The 17,937-nt window shown below is 44.6% G+C and overlaps 1 protein-coding gene across 5 annotated transcripts; it reads left to right on the top strand.

Annotated features, from left to right (window-relative positions):
- The first annotated feature begins 850 nt into the window (after positions 1–850).
- On the top strand, positions 851–4,662 carry LOC103652446 (subtilisin-like protease SBT3.10). Of its 5 annotated transcripts, none has more exons than XR_004857335.1 (12): positions 851–963; positions 1,067–1,158; positions 1,427–1,524; positions 1,628–1,783; positions 2,279–2,901; positions 2,976–3,046; positions 3,135–3,377; positions 3,468–3,585; positions 3,664–3,835; positions 3,937–4,150; positions 4,235–4,450; positions 4,549–4,662. XR_004857335.1 is itself a non-coding variant. In XM_020551169.2 (11 exons), the coding sequence occupies exons 1-11, from the start codon at positions 874–876 to the stop codon at positions 4,296–4,298; spliced, it is 1,941 nt and encodes a 646-aa protein (XP_020406758.1). In that variant the 5' UTR covers positions 851–873; the 3' UTR covers positions 4,299–4,662. The 5 variants fall into 5 exon arrangements, 3 of the variants coding, with proteins under 3 accessions (XP_020406758.1, XP_020406757.1, XP_020406759.1); XR_002268459.2 differs by having other exon boundaries at positions 3,459–3,585; XM_020551169.2 differs by having other exon boundaries at positions 4,235–4,662.
- The last annotated feature ends 13,275 nt before the right edge of the window (positions 4,663–17,937 follow it).

The raw sequence follows: 17,937 nt of genomic DNA, 5'->3' as shown, positions 1-17,937 counted from the left end.
TATATCAAAATAGAGTAGAAAATAATGTTAGTCCAAATGGTTGAGTTGATCATCAAACACCAAAAACCTATTTTAGACGGACCTTAGTCCATTTTTCTTACAGGAACTCAGTTCGTACAGGAATCAAACTTTGTATGATCGCTAGATACAAATTGTTCTAACTCGTATGAGCAGAGATGATGGGTTTAGGTCACATATGAGATGACTATATGTTGGTACCATACTCCGTATTTGTCATTGCTAGACACAAGTTGACTAGAGATAACGAATTTATGTCATATATAAGTGTATAACAGACACGGTGGGTGTGAGTATGGGATAGAAGAAACTCTTTACTGTCCAGATAGGTAGAAAGAGGATGATATTTTTTATCTCTTTAATATTTAGTATATATTTGATCAAACTTATAATATATTAATTTAGGGCAATTTTATATGTTGATTTATTTAAGGGACAAAAGAGTTGTACTCAATGAAAGGGAGCAAAGGGACATGCCTATCTCCAATAATTTATTTATTCTTATCTTTTATTTCAAATTCCACTCTTCAAATAATACAATTTACAGTGCAAAGCAGCGTTTTGCACGGTCATATGCACGATTTGTTGGCCATAGCCAAGGGTATCTTCAGTAGCTTATTACTCATTTTCATCATATAATTCAAACTTGACTCTATAAACAATACGGTCTACAATACAAAATAGTATTTTGAGCGGCTATATACATGATCTGCCAGTCATAGTCTAATAAGGGTTTGAGAGTGGTTATGGACTCTTCCAACGTTGACCAAGAGAATAGAGAACATTGAACATGTCTATAAAAAACCAGCTCATGAACTTCAACAATGAGCAACGAGTCATATACTGGCAAAAAAAATGGCACTATGTTCTTCTATGCGTGCCCATTTGGCGCTACTACTTTGCTTCTGCTTGCTTTTATCGGGTGTAAATGGACGATCTCGCAAGGTAAGCATGCGGCATGCTTGCTTTCAGTCATCACAAGCTATCGTATGTTATAGCTTAAGTAAGTCTTCTCAAATCCAAAATTCTACCCATCTATATTTTGTAGACTTATATTGTATATCTAGGCGACGTGAAACATGAGCACCCGAACGATGTAATCGCTTCGCACCATGATATGCTCACCGCTGTTCTTAGAAGGTACTTTCTAGTTCCCGTTTGACCCCCATACATGGATCATGAATTTCCTGTTACTTGTTGATTTACATAGTTATTTGGTGATGTTTACTCGATAAAGACTAGTTTGGGAGCTATAAAATTAGAGGTGATTGGAGGGGCTAAATTTTCTTTGTTATTTAATTTTGAATTAGAAGAGGAGTGTAGCCTCTCTAATCTCCTCTGATTTTCTCGTTCCCAAACTAGCCTTAAGAGATTATGTTGTTTATCTGGGGAACTCCTGAACTTTCAGCAAGGAAGATACTCTGGACTCCATCATCCACAACTACAAGCATGGCTTCTCGGGCTTCGCAGCACTGCTTACTGAAGACCAAGCTAAGCAGCTTGCAGGTCAGGTGTTTCCGTTCCGTCTGTAGGCTCGCTCAACAAGACCTTGCAGGAGCTATAGCCGCGCAAACTAACTGCGCCTTTCTGCCTTGGCTAAACCCAACAGAGTTTCCAGAAGTCATCAGTGTGGAACCAAGCAGAAGTTACACGACGATGACCACTCGAAGCTGGGACTTTCTTGGTCTGAACTACCAAATGCCCAATGAGCTTCTCCATAGAAGCAACTACGGGGAGGACATAATCATCGGGGTTATTGACACCGGTTAGTAACCTATGTTAGTGAACTACCATTTCCATCTAAAATTACTCATGTTAGCTTTATGCTAAGTCAAACTATCTTATGTTTAATCTACCCTACTAATATCTATGTTAGCAAATGCTTTCTCTGTCCCAGAATCATAAGTGTCTAAAAAGTGAAACAAAATATTTTTTACCACTCTAATTTCTCTTACTATAGATTGTCATTTATTAGAGCATCAATATGATATCAAAGGCACTTTAAATACAAATCCATTAGTACAAGTTCTATGTTCCAAACTTGTGATCAATTGTTCATCAAAGTCAATTTGTATAAGTTGACTTTTTCTATTTGAAATTCGACTACCATTCTGGAGAGAGAGAGAGAGAGCATGTTTTCACAGTTCGTTATTTGTCATAAAATATAGATAAGTTTTCAATAAAATTGGTTAAACTTTAGGCATAGGTAGTAGTACTAGAAACAAATTTCTCTCACCCTGCTATATGGTGGGTGCATTAGGTATCTGGCCAGAGTCGAGGAGCTTCAGCGACGAAGGGTACGGGCCGGTACCGTCACGGTGGAAAGGCGTGTGCCAAGTCGGAGAGGGCTGGGGCAGCAACAACTGCAGCCGCAAGATCATCGGCGCACGCTTCTACAGCGCGGGCGTGGCCGAGGAAGAGCTCAAGATCGACTACCTGTCGCCTCGGGACGCCAACGGCCACGGCACGCACACGGCGTCCACCGCGGCGGGGTCCGTCGTGGAGGCGGTCAGCTTCCACGGCCTTGGCGCGGGCGCGGCGCGCGGCGGCGCGCCCAGGGCCCGCATCGCGGTGTACAAGGCCATATGGGGCAGCGGCCGCGGGGCCGGGGCGGGCAACACGGCCACTTTGCTCGCGGCCATCGACGACGCCATCCACGACGGGGTAGACGTCCTGTCACTCTCCCTCGCCAGCGTTGAGAACTCGTTCGGCGCCCTGCACGCCGTCCAGAAGGGGGTCGCCGTCGTGTACGCCGCGACCAACTTCGGGCCGGCGTCGCAGGTAGTCCGGAACACTGCTCCCTGGGTCATCACCGTGGCGGCGAGCCAGATTGATCGCTCGTTCCCGACCACAGTAACGCTGGGAAACAAGCAACAGATCGTGGTACGGAAACGAAACCCAACACCAATGAGCGTTAGTTTCATGTGGCTTCATAATACCTATTGCTGATTTTGCAGGGTCAATCCATGTACTACTACGGGAAGAACTCGACGGGAAGCAGTTTCAGACCTCTTGTACATGGAGGCTTGTACGATAAGTCCCTTGCTGTTCTCCGCTGCTTAATTTGCGTGCAGATTTCCGAAGCTGATCAGTCAGGCCCTGTTTCTCTGCTGCAGATGCACCGCCGACTCCTTGAACGGCACGGACGTGAGAGGCCAAGTTGTGCTCTGTGCATATATCACTGCTCCTTTCCCGGTCACCTTAAAAAACGTCCTGGACGCCGGGGCCTCTGGTCTCATCTTTGCTCAATACTACAACATTCATATCATCTACGCCACAACTGATTGTAGAGGCATTGCATGTGTTCTTGTGGACTTGACCACTGCCCTTCAGATCGAAAAATACATGGTGGATGCAAGGTGAGTTGCAATTGCATTACTCTCGACCTAATTCCCGATTGAGTGAAACTGTTACTCGTACAACTCTTACCTACTCTCTAGTTTAAGCAGCTCTCCTGCGGCCATGATCGAACCAGCGCGCACCATCACTGGTAAGGAGACACTGGCCCCAACCATCGCAAGCTTTTCCTCAAGAGGTCCATCCATCGATTACCCTGAAGTAATCAAGGTACTTAGACAAGAAAGCTTAGCCACCGAACCAAACCAAACCACTGTCATCTCACTGCAGTCTTTGCTTCCTTAACAGCCTGACATCGCGGCACCTGGAGCCAGCATCTTAGCAGCCGTGAAAGATGCATATGCATTTGGCTCAGGGACATCTATGGCAACACCACACGTGTCGGGCATCGTAGCGCTGCTGAAAGCACTGCACCCAAGTTGGTCCCCGGCTGCACTGAAATCAGCCATCATGACAACAGGTAACCAGCTCATGCCAAACCAGAATAATTCACAACACTACTAGCAGAGTTCTAATCCATATGGATCTTGTCTCATCTAACACGTTGTTGCATGGCTGAAGCATCTGTGAGTGACGAGCGTGGCATGCCAATACTGGCACAGGGATTGCCCAGAAAGATCGCTGACCCGTTCGACTACGGAGCAGGGCACATAAACCCCAACAGGGCAGCTGATCATGGTCTCATTTACGACATTGATCCTAATGACTACAACATGTTCTTCGGGTGCAGCTTCAGGAAACCCGTACTGCGATGCAACGCGACGACGCTACCTGGGTATCAGCTGAACCGAATTTTTTGTATTTTAGCCCCTAAACTGAAGTAAATTCACGTTTAGACCTAAAAAAATTTTAAATGCAGTTTTGGACCCTTTGCTCGGCGCCATAGGCCGTGGCGCCGAGCTAACACAGCCATAGAGATCTGAGGCAGCCGATCACCGTGTCAAGAACGGTCACAAACGTAGGCGAGGCTGATGCAGTTTACCGCGCCGCGATAGAGAGCCCAGCTGGAGTCAAGATCGACGTCGAGCCGTCTGTTCTTGTGTTCAACGCGACAAACAAAGCTGCCACGTTTCAGGTGAACTTATCGCCTCTCTGGAGGTTACAAGGGGACTACACGTTTGGCAGCCTTACTTGGTACAACGGCCCGAATGACAGTTTATGATTTCTATGCAGATGTTGCATAAATATGTTGAAATATACAGGACGTATCGTTTGGGTTATTTCGTTTCTGAAGGGAATAAATTTCGAGAATCTGGTGCCTCTATATATATTATGGATCTTTCTGAAGCTGTTGACTTGGCAATCGGATCATGGACTACCTATAGAGTTCATTCACTTGATCGAACAATGTGGACAGCTGATTGTAGTCCTGATGGCACACATGCAGTTTTCGGTGCGTTGAGCAAGAGCTTAAATATAGGAGATAACTAAAATTCCCCATACACTATTTTTTGCAACTTGTTTCTGTTTGAACTTTGTCAAGTTGGATGCATTCACTAACAATTTTGCTATGGAATCAGCATTCCTGAAATTCTTTGATAATTTAAATATGACAGTTGAGTATTGAACCCATATAGCAAGACCTGCTTGTTTTGGTACTTGTATACACATATAATTCGTACTCATTTACGCCGTTTTGGTTCACGATTTACGCTTAAATCCGCCCGAGAAAAAACTCGCACACGGTCGGGCCCACGTGATTTTCACGCCATAATTTGGGCTCCATTCGCCGTTACAACACTTCTCGGTGTGTTTTACGTCAATTTACAACACCTTTTTATGTGTTTTACGACAATTTCTTATTTTTTAGATCTGAGTTGTGTGTTTGCCTTCTTTTGAGTTGTTACACAACAAATGGTCCAGATTTATGATGCGTTTAACGTTAAAAACATCTACGCGGCATGCACTGAAACTAACACTAAACATGTGTGATTTTCATGCATAATTTGGGCTCCATTCACCGTTACGAAACAAATCGACGATTTACACTAAAATTTGTACTCATTCATACTGTTTTAGTTCATGTTTTACGCTTAAATCCGTCCGATCCAGGACATGCACACGATTTTCACGGTGTAATTCGGACCCAATTCATTGTTACGAAACAAATCGATGATTTACGCTAAAATTTATACTCATTATACGCTGAATCTGCCCGAGCTAGAACGCGTGCTCCAGCCCTGCCCACATACACCGTGGAGGTCTACCTGACCGGGCTTTCCGGCCATGAGGTTCTATTACCTACTTCCCTATATATGTGTGTAATTATGTGCCCGCGGGTTTGTGGCACCCGTGGTCGTGACTATCAGTAACATATTGTACCTATCATGGGTAACGAGTATGAGTTCAATATTAAACCTGTGAATGCGAGTTTGAAAACCCTCTGCATGCCAGTTTCAAACCCGTAGTTGGATCAAGCTGCATGCATCCCTATTGGATACGGAACGTGTCTGGGAGCAACCAATTTAAGACCTGGAAGTCATGCCTGATCACCCAGGTCGGCGATTTTTAGCATATGTAGGCTCAATCAACGTGACTAGGTCGCGATCCAAACGACCCCGTACACGGAGTCGGCAGACGGAACGTGTCTGGGAGCTTAGCTAGGAAGAGTTTCTGGGAAACTTATATTCCAGTCAATTATATTGGATAACGCGCTAATGGCTTATCAGCCGCCAAAAGTTACACAAAAAATGGTTCTGTTCAAATACAGTGGATAGCACTTACAAAATTCAATGCAAGTAGAAGAAGATAACGACAGCGATTATTATTCAGGTGTTCAGGTGCAAACGTGTTTCAAAACACGCGACTAGCGTGTTTTGCCGTACTGCCGTGGTTTCGCGGTGTCCTGTTTCGTACGCACGGCGGCACGGGGTACTCTACTTGCCAGCACGTCAGGACTCAGGACTGGGTCAACTCCGGATCGCGGTATAAATAAATACACCCAGATGGACGCACAGGCAATTCAGGGAGGGAGAAAAACCAGTCTCCAGTATTCACCAAGGCAGGCCGCCGATCCTCGAGGAAGGGTAGCAGTAGCACTAGCCTGGGCTCCAGAAGAAGATGGGGAGAAGGGTCCTGCCACTGTGCGCGCTCGTCGTCGTGCTCCTCTGCGTGGCCAGTCTCGTGGACGTCGCGGAGGCGAGACGCGGAGGAGGCAGGAGTGGCCGCAGCATCAGCCGCGCCGCCGGCGGGCCCAGAGCAAGCCATAGCGGTGGCCCGCGCAGCCTCGGCGGCGGCACCGGCACTTGGGCGGCGTGCGTCGGGTCCTCTCTGCTGGCTGCGGCGGCCATGCTCTTGTAGGCTCGTCTCACGCTGCGTATATAGCGAACGTCTACGGAGTCGTCCATAGTGGGGAGTACATTCTTTTGTTCTTTTTGCAGCTTATGAAATGGTTGCGGTGTTACATTACATGGTCGGCCAGTAGATCGTGCATATACAGTTTAAATTAGGAAATGAATAAGGTGCCAGTGAGAGCCTTAGGATACGTATGTGATCATCTGGCCACATTTAACAGTAGAAGCTCAGTGATTGTAAACATTGTATCATAATTTGAGTTCTGTACATTTTATCATAATTTGCGTTCTGTACGAATAATATTATTGGTTTTTTCAGATTTTGTGTAGACGTACACGCAACTCGTGAATTTTATTTAAGCGAAGATTAGTTTGACATAATACTGGTTACTTAGGAAACACGCACCATAATCTCGCTTACCTTCGAGGCTTCAATATCAGATGGAATGAAACAGCTACAAGTCAACGGCATGCTCTGCCCACCGGCCACGAGCAAATTGAAAGTGTCCCCGCTTCCATGTCAGCCAATGAGCCCTGGTCCTATGATGAGAGTGCTCGTCGATTTGCGTCATGGTCACATCAACAGAAAAGTCTCTATTTCTACAAAAAGGAATTAGGTTGTGCGTCACACCACAACCGTTGTGCGGACTCCATGCAGGCTCGTAGAAGCGACGACTTTTAAGGTTCCATAATCTGAAAAAACAACCGTTGTGCACTTCGTCAGCTTCCGAGCGCAATACGCTGCTATGCACCCACGGCAAGATGCTATTACTGCCATACTGACCATTGGGATAGGTACAAACTATCTACAGTAACTTATCCATACTTAGGCTGGCTCCGGCAAGGTTCGTCAAAGCCTCCTCTACCCTAAATATAGAGTTTTAAATGGTCATCTACGTTCTCCAGCAGGGTCCTCTAAACGGAACTCTTAATTTATAGAACGTTGTTGGATTCTCTATATATAGAGTTTCTCTAAACGGTCTTACATCCATTTGAATACTTTAAATAACCGGTTTAGCAAAACTAAAATATGTACAATATATTTAAGAGTATGATAAATACGTATGTACAAAAAATAAAAAATAAAAAATGTCTCTAATATAGATATTTGTGTATAGAGGATGTGATTTAGAGGATGTTGTTGGAGAGGAAAGAGATATAGTGGATGAAATCTTTTAGAGAAGACTGTAAATGGTGGATATAGAGGATGAATATAGAGAACGTTGCTGGAGAAGGGAAAGTATATAATGCACATGAAGGAGAGATGCACATGGTGCACATATACAATCTCAGTCATTGATCTCTGATCCAACAACTGATCTCTCCTCCTTAGTAATTTGTCAAAGTGACCCTCATACCTCCACGGCTCCACCTCCCCGTGATGCCTTGTTTCTTTTCCAAACTCACCCCTGGCATCCCTCACTCATATCAGACTACCAGACGCGCGCCGCCGACTCGCTGGTCCACCGCTTCCCTCCTCCTGCTGCCGTCGTCGCGCAGTCTCGTCTTGGTCCCCCACAGACTCCATCGCGCAGTATGCTGCCTCCCTCTCATAGTCTCACTTGCATCGCCGTAGAAGATGGCCCGTGCCCAGTCTAGGGTACGACACTCCCACGCTGGCTCATCTGGCGTCGCCTCTCTCCATGACTCATGGGATTCAAGCTAGGCACCTACAAGATGTGATGGTTCAAGCTGGACGCCTACTGTCACACCCGGCTTTAAGGAACAAAGTCAGGTGCATCTCATACATGCGCCAAGAAGACAACATATATAATAACAGAGTGTATAGAGATAAATGTCACAAAACATCAGAGTACTTATTACATAGCGGAAGACTTATTACAAAATAAAAGGATAAACATAAAACGAACTAAGGATCGTTGGCGCCAATGTCAACTGAGAAACGCCACCTAGATCAGATCAAACTCCTCGCCTTGTGGCTCCTCCTGAACCACCTGTTCTTCTCCTGTGGGGGGTGTGAGACAGCAAGGGTGAGCTCACACATGATCATTGCTCAACAAGTTGTGGGGAATAATGTGACATGAACTCACCAAAGGTGGGAGCTCATGGAGTGTAAGGCTTATCAAAGAGAATGGTTAAAGCTGAGCATTGCTTTTAATGTTGGTCAAACTTTTATTAGCAATTACTAGATGTAAGTAAATATCAAACCTTAATAAAATAATAGAACAAAGTTAATAATAATCTCATGCATATGCGAATGACAAATTTAATTTAAGTTCCATAATTTAATCATCAGAGAGTCCTGAGCTGCTCATGACCGTGAGCTCGGCTAGTATACCAGTTTTACACTCTGTAGAGGTTGTACCCTTTACCCACAAGTCATGTTACTCATCTGCCAAGGGGTCGCGAATCCCATACACCTCTACCTAGGAAGCGCGGCAGGGCAACACTACGAGGCCTTTACAAAGTTCCACTAGCTTCCGAAAACCCGCTACAGTTTATAGGAAGCTCCAATGCAGGGTTCTTGTCTGACCGCCATCGCAGCAAAATCAACCAAGGACCTCCCTACACTGACCACTCCCCTACTGCCCTTGCCCCTTTCGGGTAAGGTAGTCTTCCACTAGCTTTCCTAATTAGTCAGCCAAGGGCGTCCCATTAAACCCTTGTGGTGGCACGTGGTTCTCAAGTTAAGCTCTATGTTCCAATTAACATTAATGAACTTGACATGAACATAAATAGAATAACAAGAATAATTGGAATATAGATATAATAAATGATTATCCCAAAACCATGTAAAGCAATAGCAAACTACCCAAGTGATTCAGGGGTAAACAAGGTAATGAGATAAACAATCTAGGGTGACCTATTGGGTCCCATCAAAATTAACCTATGCATGGATAAATGATATTAAAGAACATTATTGGGTAAAAACTGGTCAAGGGCACAACTTGCCTTCAATGGGCTCCTGCTCAGCTACTTCAACCTGCTGCTCACCAGGATCCTCGGTCACGGGCTCTTCTACTCGCCACAATACAAACAAGCACAGTGCATATAGAGAAATTAACATTACACCAAACATATAAACAAAATACACAGTAATAATCTACATGTTAAAATAAAATTCTAGGAACAGGAATCATAATTTTTGGAGTTATAGATTTTAAGATATGAATTTTCAAAGGTTTTATGTGTTTTTAAATAGGATTAAGTGAGAAATAAATTTCTTACTGTTTTCATGACAAAATAGAGGCTCTAGGTGATAGATAATAAAACTACAAAATTTTAGCAACTGGAATGAAGTAATTTGGACTTCATATACATTTTCTATGAATTATCAAAGTTCTAGCAATTATTTTCCTATTAAAAATCCATTTATAAATTATTTTCTCTGGTTTTACACTGCTCTGGACTGGGCCTCATTTACCAGAAATTACAGGGGCTAACCCGCAAGGTTCCTAAGACTCAGTGAATAGTCAGAATGGACCGCGGGTTGAATTCAGTATTTCACGGGGGCTCTTTAACAAAATTCCCTGGCCGAAGGGGTATCGGTGGTTTCTGACCGTCCGATCTGAACTCTAGAGCCCAGATTAGAACTAGGTTAAAACGAAGCGGTACGCAGCGCGCGCCATCGGATGGAAGATCTACGGTGCAGATATTAAAGTAACCTGATTCGTTTTGATCCGACCGATCCTAAATCTACGGCTATCGCGAATCCGATTGAAGCGCTACGCGTTTTCTAATCTGAGCCGTTGCTGTGGATCGGACGGTGCCCAACCGTCCGCCCCAATCCATCCCGAGGCGCGGCGGCGCACAGGATTTACCCGCGGCGGCGCCATCGCCGGCGCTAGTCGATCCCGCCATCCACGCCCCCATTCACAAATCGAACACGAGATACAGCATTACTAGTCCATGGCGGAGCTATAGGAGAAGTTCTCACCGGCTGTTGAGGAGGTTGCGAGCTCGCCCACGGAGAAGAGCGGATCTGCGGCTGCGCAGAGACTCCGGCGAGCAATCCCGAGTCCCCAATGGGTCCCTTCTTCCTTTCGCTCCCGCGAACACGTCCGCAACACCCAGCGGCACTCACCCACGCTGGCAATTGGTCGGTCGGTGACTAGGGAGGGGGATTGGCCGTAGGGCTCGCGGAGGACTTCCCTCTTCTTTCACACTACGGCGGTGGCCAACCTCTAGACTAGGGCTTTTCTCCATGGGCTCCGAGCGACGTTCTTATGTGCGGCAAAGGATGTCCGAGTGAGCAAGGAGGTCGTTGAACCAGCTCGGTCAACGCCGGGGAAATCGCGGCGGTGGTTGCGCGCGGTTTCGGTAGAGGAGACGAGCCCGACAGCTTGGGTCCACGAGTCGGCGAGGCACGCGCGAGCAGAGCGAAGGGATGGAGCGGCTGACAGCGGGTCCCACGGACCAGAGAGTTCTCCCAGCGCGCGCGGTGTCCGGTTGCCTGACCGATCGGGCCCGCACGACAGAGGCGTGGTGCGGAGAGCTGGCCGACCCGCGGGTCCCACCAGTCAGGGCGTGCGTGCGGTGGATAGGTCGACGTGGGCCGCGCAGTGCATTTCGGTTACTGGGCCGAAATGAAGAATTCTGGCCCGGGCGCTGCAGTTTCTGTTTTCCTTTTCAGATTTTTTTTTCCTTTCATTTCCCATTCAAATTAGCTCCAAATTCAAATGTTTTGTGACAAATTTTATCCTCAGATTATGTTATGTCATGAACAGTATCAATTTGGAGAAATATTTATATATACATTTTTTTATCTTAAATCTTTATATATCTTCTCTTTTTCAAACTTCTATAATTTCTTTTATATTCCAAATTTTCCCTTGGGAATCTAGTATATTTCTTTTCATATGGTTTATTATGTGGTCGCATGATGCACACAACAATGAAAACCAGCATGATACATATTTTAGTGGCTTTTTATGTTATTAATCATTTTTTACATAGGGTGTTCACATATGATGATGCATAAAGGTCAAACTTACATAAGGAAAAATTGTTTCTCTATTGATATTATTTTTAACCAATTACAAAGTGGGTATTACAAATCCTACCCCCCTTAAAAATAATCTCGTCCTCGAGATTTAAGAAGATCTAGGGAAAAGGTGGGGAAAATCTATGCGAAGCTCTTCTTCTCTTTCCCAAGTTGCTTCATCTTCTCCGTGGTGACTCCATTGCACTTTGCACATCTTTATCACCTTATTTCTTGTAACTCTAGTCAAAGTGTCAAGAATCTTGATTGGATACTCCGTGTAAGTCAAATCACCCTGAACACTGAGCTCTTCCATTGGTAACTGTTCCTCAGGGACACAGAGACACTTCTTAAGTTGAGACACATGAAATACATTATGCACATCAGATAGATTATCAGGTAGCTCGAGTTGATAGGTCATCTCTCCAACTCGCCTAAAAACTCTGAATGGTCTAATAAAGTGAGGGAACAATTTGCCCTTAACTTTGAATCTCCTCATTCCACGAAGTGGTGACACCTTGAGATACACATAATCTCCTTCTTCAAATTCCAGTGGTCTTCTTCTATTATCAGCGTAGCTCTTTTGCCTGGTCTGAGCTACCCTCAAATGCTCCCGAATTATACGGACTTGTTCTTCTGCCTCTTGAATAAGTTTAGGTCCAAAGAATTGTCTTCCTCTAGTCTTATCCCAATATAGAGGAGTCCTGCATTTCTTGCCATATAGAGTCTCGAACAGTGACATCTTCAGACTGGCCTGATAACTATTATTATATGAGAACTCAGCATACGGTAGACTTTTATCCCAACTCCCTCCGTGCTGAAGGGCACAAGCTCTCAACATATCTTCTAATACTTGATTAGTCCTTTCAGTCTATCCATCAGTCTGAGGGTGATAAGCCGTACTGAAATTCAACTTTGTACTCATATTCTCATGAAAGCTTCTCCAAAATCTTGAGGTAAACTGTGAGCCTCGATCAGACACGATCTTCTTCGGTACTCCATGCAAACACACAATCCGAGCCATATATAACTCTGCTAGCTGAGAACCTTTATAAGTAGTCTTGACAGGAATGAAGTGAGCCACTTTAGTCAATCTATCCACAATCACCCATATAGCATCATATCCTTTCTGGGTGCGAGGCAATCCAGTAATAAAATTCATACCAATCTCTTCCCATTCCATTCGGGTATCTTTAATGGGTACAATAGTCCAGCTGGCCTCTGGTGTTCAACCTTAACTCTTTGGCACACATCGCACATAGCCACATGTACAGCCACATCTCTTTTCAATCCATACCACTAATACTTCCGCTTCAAATCCTGATACATCTTGGTACTACCAGGATGAATAGAATAATCCGAGTCATGGGCCTCCTTTAAAATAGTCTCATGAAGGCTTTCAATACCAGGAACACATATCCTGTCCTTGAACCATATGGTGCCTTGCTCATCTTCCGTGAATTCCGGACCTCGACCTTCAGTAATTAGATCCCTAATCTCTTGTATCTTAGCATCACCAATCTGTCCTTCTGCGGATTTCTTGCTCCAAGGTAAGTTCCACATCAATAGTAACTCCTTCAGTGTGAGCAATTATCTCCAGGTTAAGTCTCCTGAAATCCTCAATAATCTCATCAGGTAGCTGGGCAACAACAGCTGAATAAACATGCTCCTTTCGACTCAAGGCATCTGCAACCAAATTTGCCTTGCCCGGGTGATAGTGAATCTCCAAATCATAATCCTTAATAAGCTCCAACCAACGGCGTTGCCTAAGGTTGAGATCCTTCTGAGTGAATATATACTTCAAACTCTTATGATCCATGTACACTTGACACTTGGTCCCCATAATGTAATGTCTCCAAATCTTAAGTGCATGCACAACGGCTGCCAATTCTAAGTCATGGGTGGGGTAGTTCAATTCATGATTCCGTAAGTGACGAGAAGCATAGGCAATCACATGTCCTTCTTGCATGAGCACACATCCCAAGCCTTGGGCACATGCATCCCAATAAATATCAAATCCCTTCTGTAGGTCTGGCATAACCAACACTGGGGCGACATCAATCTCTTCTTTAATTGATCAAAGCCATCTTGGCACTTCTCATCCCACTTAAACTCTCTTCCCTTCTCCAGAAGTGAGGTCATAGGCTTAGCAATCTTAGAAGTTCCTTCAATAAATCTCCGATAATATCCTACAAGTCCCAAGAAACTCCGAACCTCCATAACTGTAGTGGGTATGCTCCACGCCACTATCTCCTTGACTTTAGCAGGATCCACTGATATCCCTCCATTAGAAATAATATGACCAAGAAATGGCACCTCGCCAATCCAAAACTCGCACTTGCTGAACTTGGCATATAGCTGGTTATCTCGTAGCTTCTGTAGCCCCAACTTTAGATGTTCCTCATGATCGCTATCACTCTAGGAATAAACAAGGATATCGTCGATGAATACCACGACGAATCGGTCCAAATACTCCATAAACACCTTATTCATCAAGTTCATAAAATAAGCTGGTGCATTGGTTAATCCAAACGACATAACAGTGAACTCATATAATCCATATCGAGTCGAGAAAGCCGTCTTAGGAATATCCGATGGTCTAATCTTCATTTGATGGTAACCCGATCGGAGATCGATCTTCGAGAATACACTTGCACCTCTTATTCGATTAAATAAATCCTCAATGCGGGGTAATGGACACTTGTTTTTCACAGTGACATCGTTAAGGGTCCTATAATCCACACACATCCCTTGCGATCTATCTTCCTTCTGTACAAACAAGACCGGCGCTCCCCAAGGTGAGGAACTCGAACGAATGTACCCAACCTCTTGTAATTTCGTTAATGGCTTCTTAAGTTCCTTTAGCTCTTCTACGGACATCATGTATGGCCTTTTAGAAATAGGGACAGTCCTAGATAAGGGATTAATGACCAACTCAACTTCCATATCTGGTGACATCCCTAATAACTCTTCTGGGAAGACATCCGAAAAATCTCTAACCACACGGATATTGACACCAACAAACTTCCCATCTACTAAGAATGCCGCTAGTCTGATGGTGGTAGTTACTGCAACTTCAACTTCAAATCTTTTTCCTTTGGAAATGGTGAGTCCTATGGTTCCTTTAGCACAGTGTATAAACTGCCATTGCCTTTCTTAACCATAACATACCAAGGATCACGTCTATACTGCTCTCTTATAACAGTATAGGGGTAGCCCATCTGGGTTAGAAACACAGGGTAAGAAAGCAAGGATTGTAGACAAGGCGAGTAATTACGAGGGATGTTACTGCGGGGATTTATTAGCTAAGTAGATTAGTGTGTTATCCACTAAAGCTAATATATTACCTTATGGTGGTACATGCTAAGATGCCCGTCTATACTATTTCAATCAATCAAAGAAGCAAATCAGGCATTGATCATTAGAACGATCAAACAACATTTTTAAATATAGAAAATAGTTTTGGTTTGGTCTTAGGCCTCCTATCTCTTAAAAATGTCATAGGGGTAGGGATTCCAAGGTGCGAAATCTGTCTTGTCTTAGAATAGAGAAGGTAAGAATGACCAGAGTAGAACAGTAGAAGGTGAGACAGGATCAAGATAAGTATAGAAAGAATCAGAGTAAGGTAAGTATAGAATGATTCAGAATAAGGTAAGTAGGTAAGGGTTTGTCCATTTCTATCTAGGTTTCGTCCTACAGTCAACATTTCCTCTGATACCACTTCTGTCACACCCGGCTTTAAGGAACAAAGCCAGGTGCATCTCATACATGCGCCAAGAAGACAACATATATAATAACAGAGTGTATAGAGATAAATGTCACAAAACATCAGAGTACTTATTACATAGCGGAAGACTTATTACAAAATAAAAGGATAAACATAAAACGAACTAAGGATCGTTGGCGCCAATGTCAACTGAGAAACGCCACCTAGATCAGATCAAACTCCTCGCCTTGTGGCTCCTCCTGAACCACCTGTTCTTCTCCTGTGGGGGGGTGTGAGACAGCAAGGGTGAGCTCACACATGATCATCGCTCAACAAGTTGTGGGGAATAATGTGACATGAACTCACCAAAGGTGGGAGCTCATGGAGTGTAAGGCTTATCAAAGAGAATGGTTAAAGCTGAGCATTGCTTTTAATGTTGGTCAAACTTTTATTAGCAATTACTAGATGTAAGTAAATATCAAACCTTAATAAAATAATAGAACAAAGTTAATAATAATCCCATGCATATGTGAATGACAAATTGAATTTAAGTTCCATAATTTAATCATCAGAGAGTCCTGAGCTGCTCATGACCGTGAGCTCGGCTAGTATACCAGTTTTACACTCTGCAGAGGTTGTACCCTTTACCCACAAGTCATGTTACCCATCTGCCAAGGGGTCGCGAATCCCATACACCTCTACCTAGGAAGCGCGGCAGGGCAACACTACGAGGCCTTTACAAAGTTCCACTAGCTTCCGAAAACCCGCTACAGTTTATAGGAAGCTCCAATGCAGGGTTCTTGTCTGACCGCCATCGCAGCAAAATCAACCAAGGACCTCCCTACACTGACCACTCCCCTACTGCCCTTGCCCCTTTCGGGTAAGGTAGTCTTCCACTAGCTTTCCTAATTAGTCAGCCAAGGGCGTCCCATTAAACCCTTGTGGTGGCACGTGGTTCTCAAGTTAAGCTCTATGTTCCAATTAACATTAATGAACTTGACATGAACATAAATAGAATAACAAGAATAATTGGAACATAGATATAATAAATGATTATCCCAAAACCATGTAAAGCAATAGCAAACTACCCAAGTGATTCAGGGGTAAACAAGGTAATGAGATAAACAATCTAGGGTGACCTATTGGGTCCCATCAAAATTAACCTATGCATGGATAAATGATATTAAAGAACATTATTGGGTAAAAACTAGTCAAGGGCACAACTTGCCTTCAATGGGCTCCTGCTCAGCTACTTCAACCTGCTGCTCACCAGGATCCTCGGTCACGGGCTCTTCTACTCGCCACAATACAAACAAGCACAGTGCATATAGAGAAATTAACATTACACCAAACATATAAACAAAATACACAGTAATAATCTACATGTTAAAATAAAATTCTAGGAACAGGAATAATAATTTTTGGAGTTATAGATTTTAAGATATGAATTTTCAAAGGTTTTATGTGTTTTTAAATAGGATTAAGTGAGAAATAAATTTCTTACTGTTTTCATGACAAAACAGAGGCTCTAGGTGATAGATATAAAACTACAAAATTTTAGCAAATGGAATGAAGTAATTTGGACTTCATATACATTTTCTATGAATTATCAAAGTTCTATCAATTATTTTCCTATTAAAAATCCATTTATAAATTATTTTCTCTGGTTTTACACTGCTCTGGACTGGGCCTCATTTACCAGAAAATGCAGGGGCTAACCCGCAAGGTTCCTAAGACTCAGTGAATAGTCAGAATGGACCGCGGGTTGAATTCAGTATTTCACGGGGGCTCTTTAACAAAATTCCCTGGCCGAAGGGGTATCGGTGGTTTCTGGTCGTCCGATCTGAACTCTAGAGCCCAGATTAGAACTAGGTTAAAACGAAGCGGTACGCAGCGCGCGCCATCGGATGGAAGATCTACGGTGCAGATATTAAAGTAACCTGATTCGTTTTGATCCGACCGATCCTAAATCTACGGCTATCGCGAATCCGATTGAAGCGCTACGCGTTTTCTAATCTAAGTCGTTGCTGTGGATCGAACGGTGCCCAACCGTCCGCCCCAATCCATCCCGAGGCGCGGCGGCGCACAGGATTTACCCGCGGCGGCGCCATCGCCGGCGCTAGTCGATCCCGCCATCCACGCCCCCATTCACAAATCGAACCCGAGCTACAACATTACTAGTCCATGGCGGAGCTATAGGAGAAGTTCTCACCGGCTGTTGAGGAGGTTGCGAGCTCGCCCACGGAGAAGAGCGGATCTGCGGCTGCGCAGAGACTCCGGCGAGCAATCCCGAGTCCCCAATGGGTCCCTTCTTCCTTCCGCTCCCGCGAACACGTCCGCAACACCCAGCGGCACTCACCCACGCTGGCAATTGGTCGGTCGGTGACTAGGGAGGGGGATTGGCCGTAGGGCTCGTGGAGGACTTCCCTCTTCTTTCACACTACGACGGCGGCCAACCTCTAGACTAGGGCTTTTCTCCATGGGCTCCGAGCGGCGTTCTTATGTGCGGCAAAGGATGTCCGAGTGAGCAGGATGCCGTTGAACCAGCTCGGTCAACGCCGGGGAAATCGCGGCGGTGGTTGCGCGCGGTTTCGGTAGAGGAGACGAGCCCGACAGCTTGG

Source organism: Zea mays, chromosome 3 (genome assembly GCF_902167145.1).
Source record: "Zea mays cultivar B73 chromosome 3, Zm-B73-REFERENCE-NAM-5.0, whole genome shotgun sequence".
Lineage (NCBI taxonomy): Eukaryota > Viridiplantae > Streptophyta > Magnoliopsida > Poales > Poaceae > Zea > Zea mays.
This window is presented reverse-complemented; position numbering and strand designations above follow the sequence as displayed.

Excerpts from the sequence above, each read along its gene's own strand:
- LOC103652446 (XM_020551170.2), top strand. The coding sequence starts at position 874 with ATGGCACTATGTTCTTCTATGCGTGCCCATTTGGCGCTACTACTTTGC. Across the intron at positions 2,902-2,975 it reads GAAACAAGCAACAGATCGTG|GGTCAATCCATGTACTACTA; the intron begins GTACGGAAACGA and ends CTGATTTTGCAG. Across the intron at positions 3,836-3,936 it reads ATCAGCCATCATGACAACAG|CATCTGTGAGTGACGAGCGT; the intron begins GTAACCAGCTCA and ends GCATGGCTGAAG.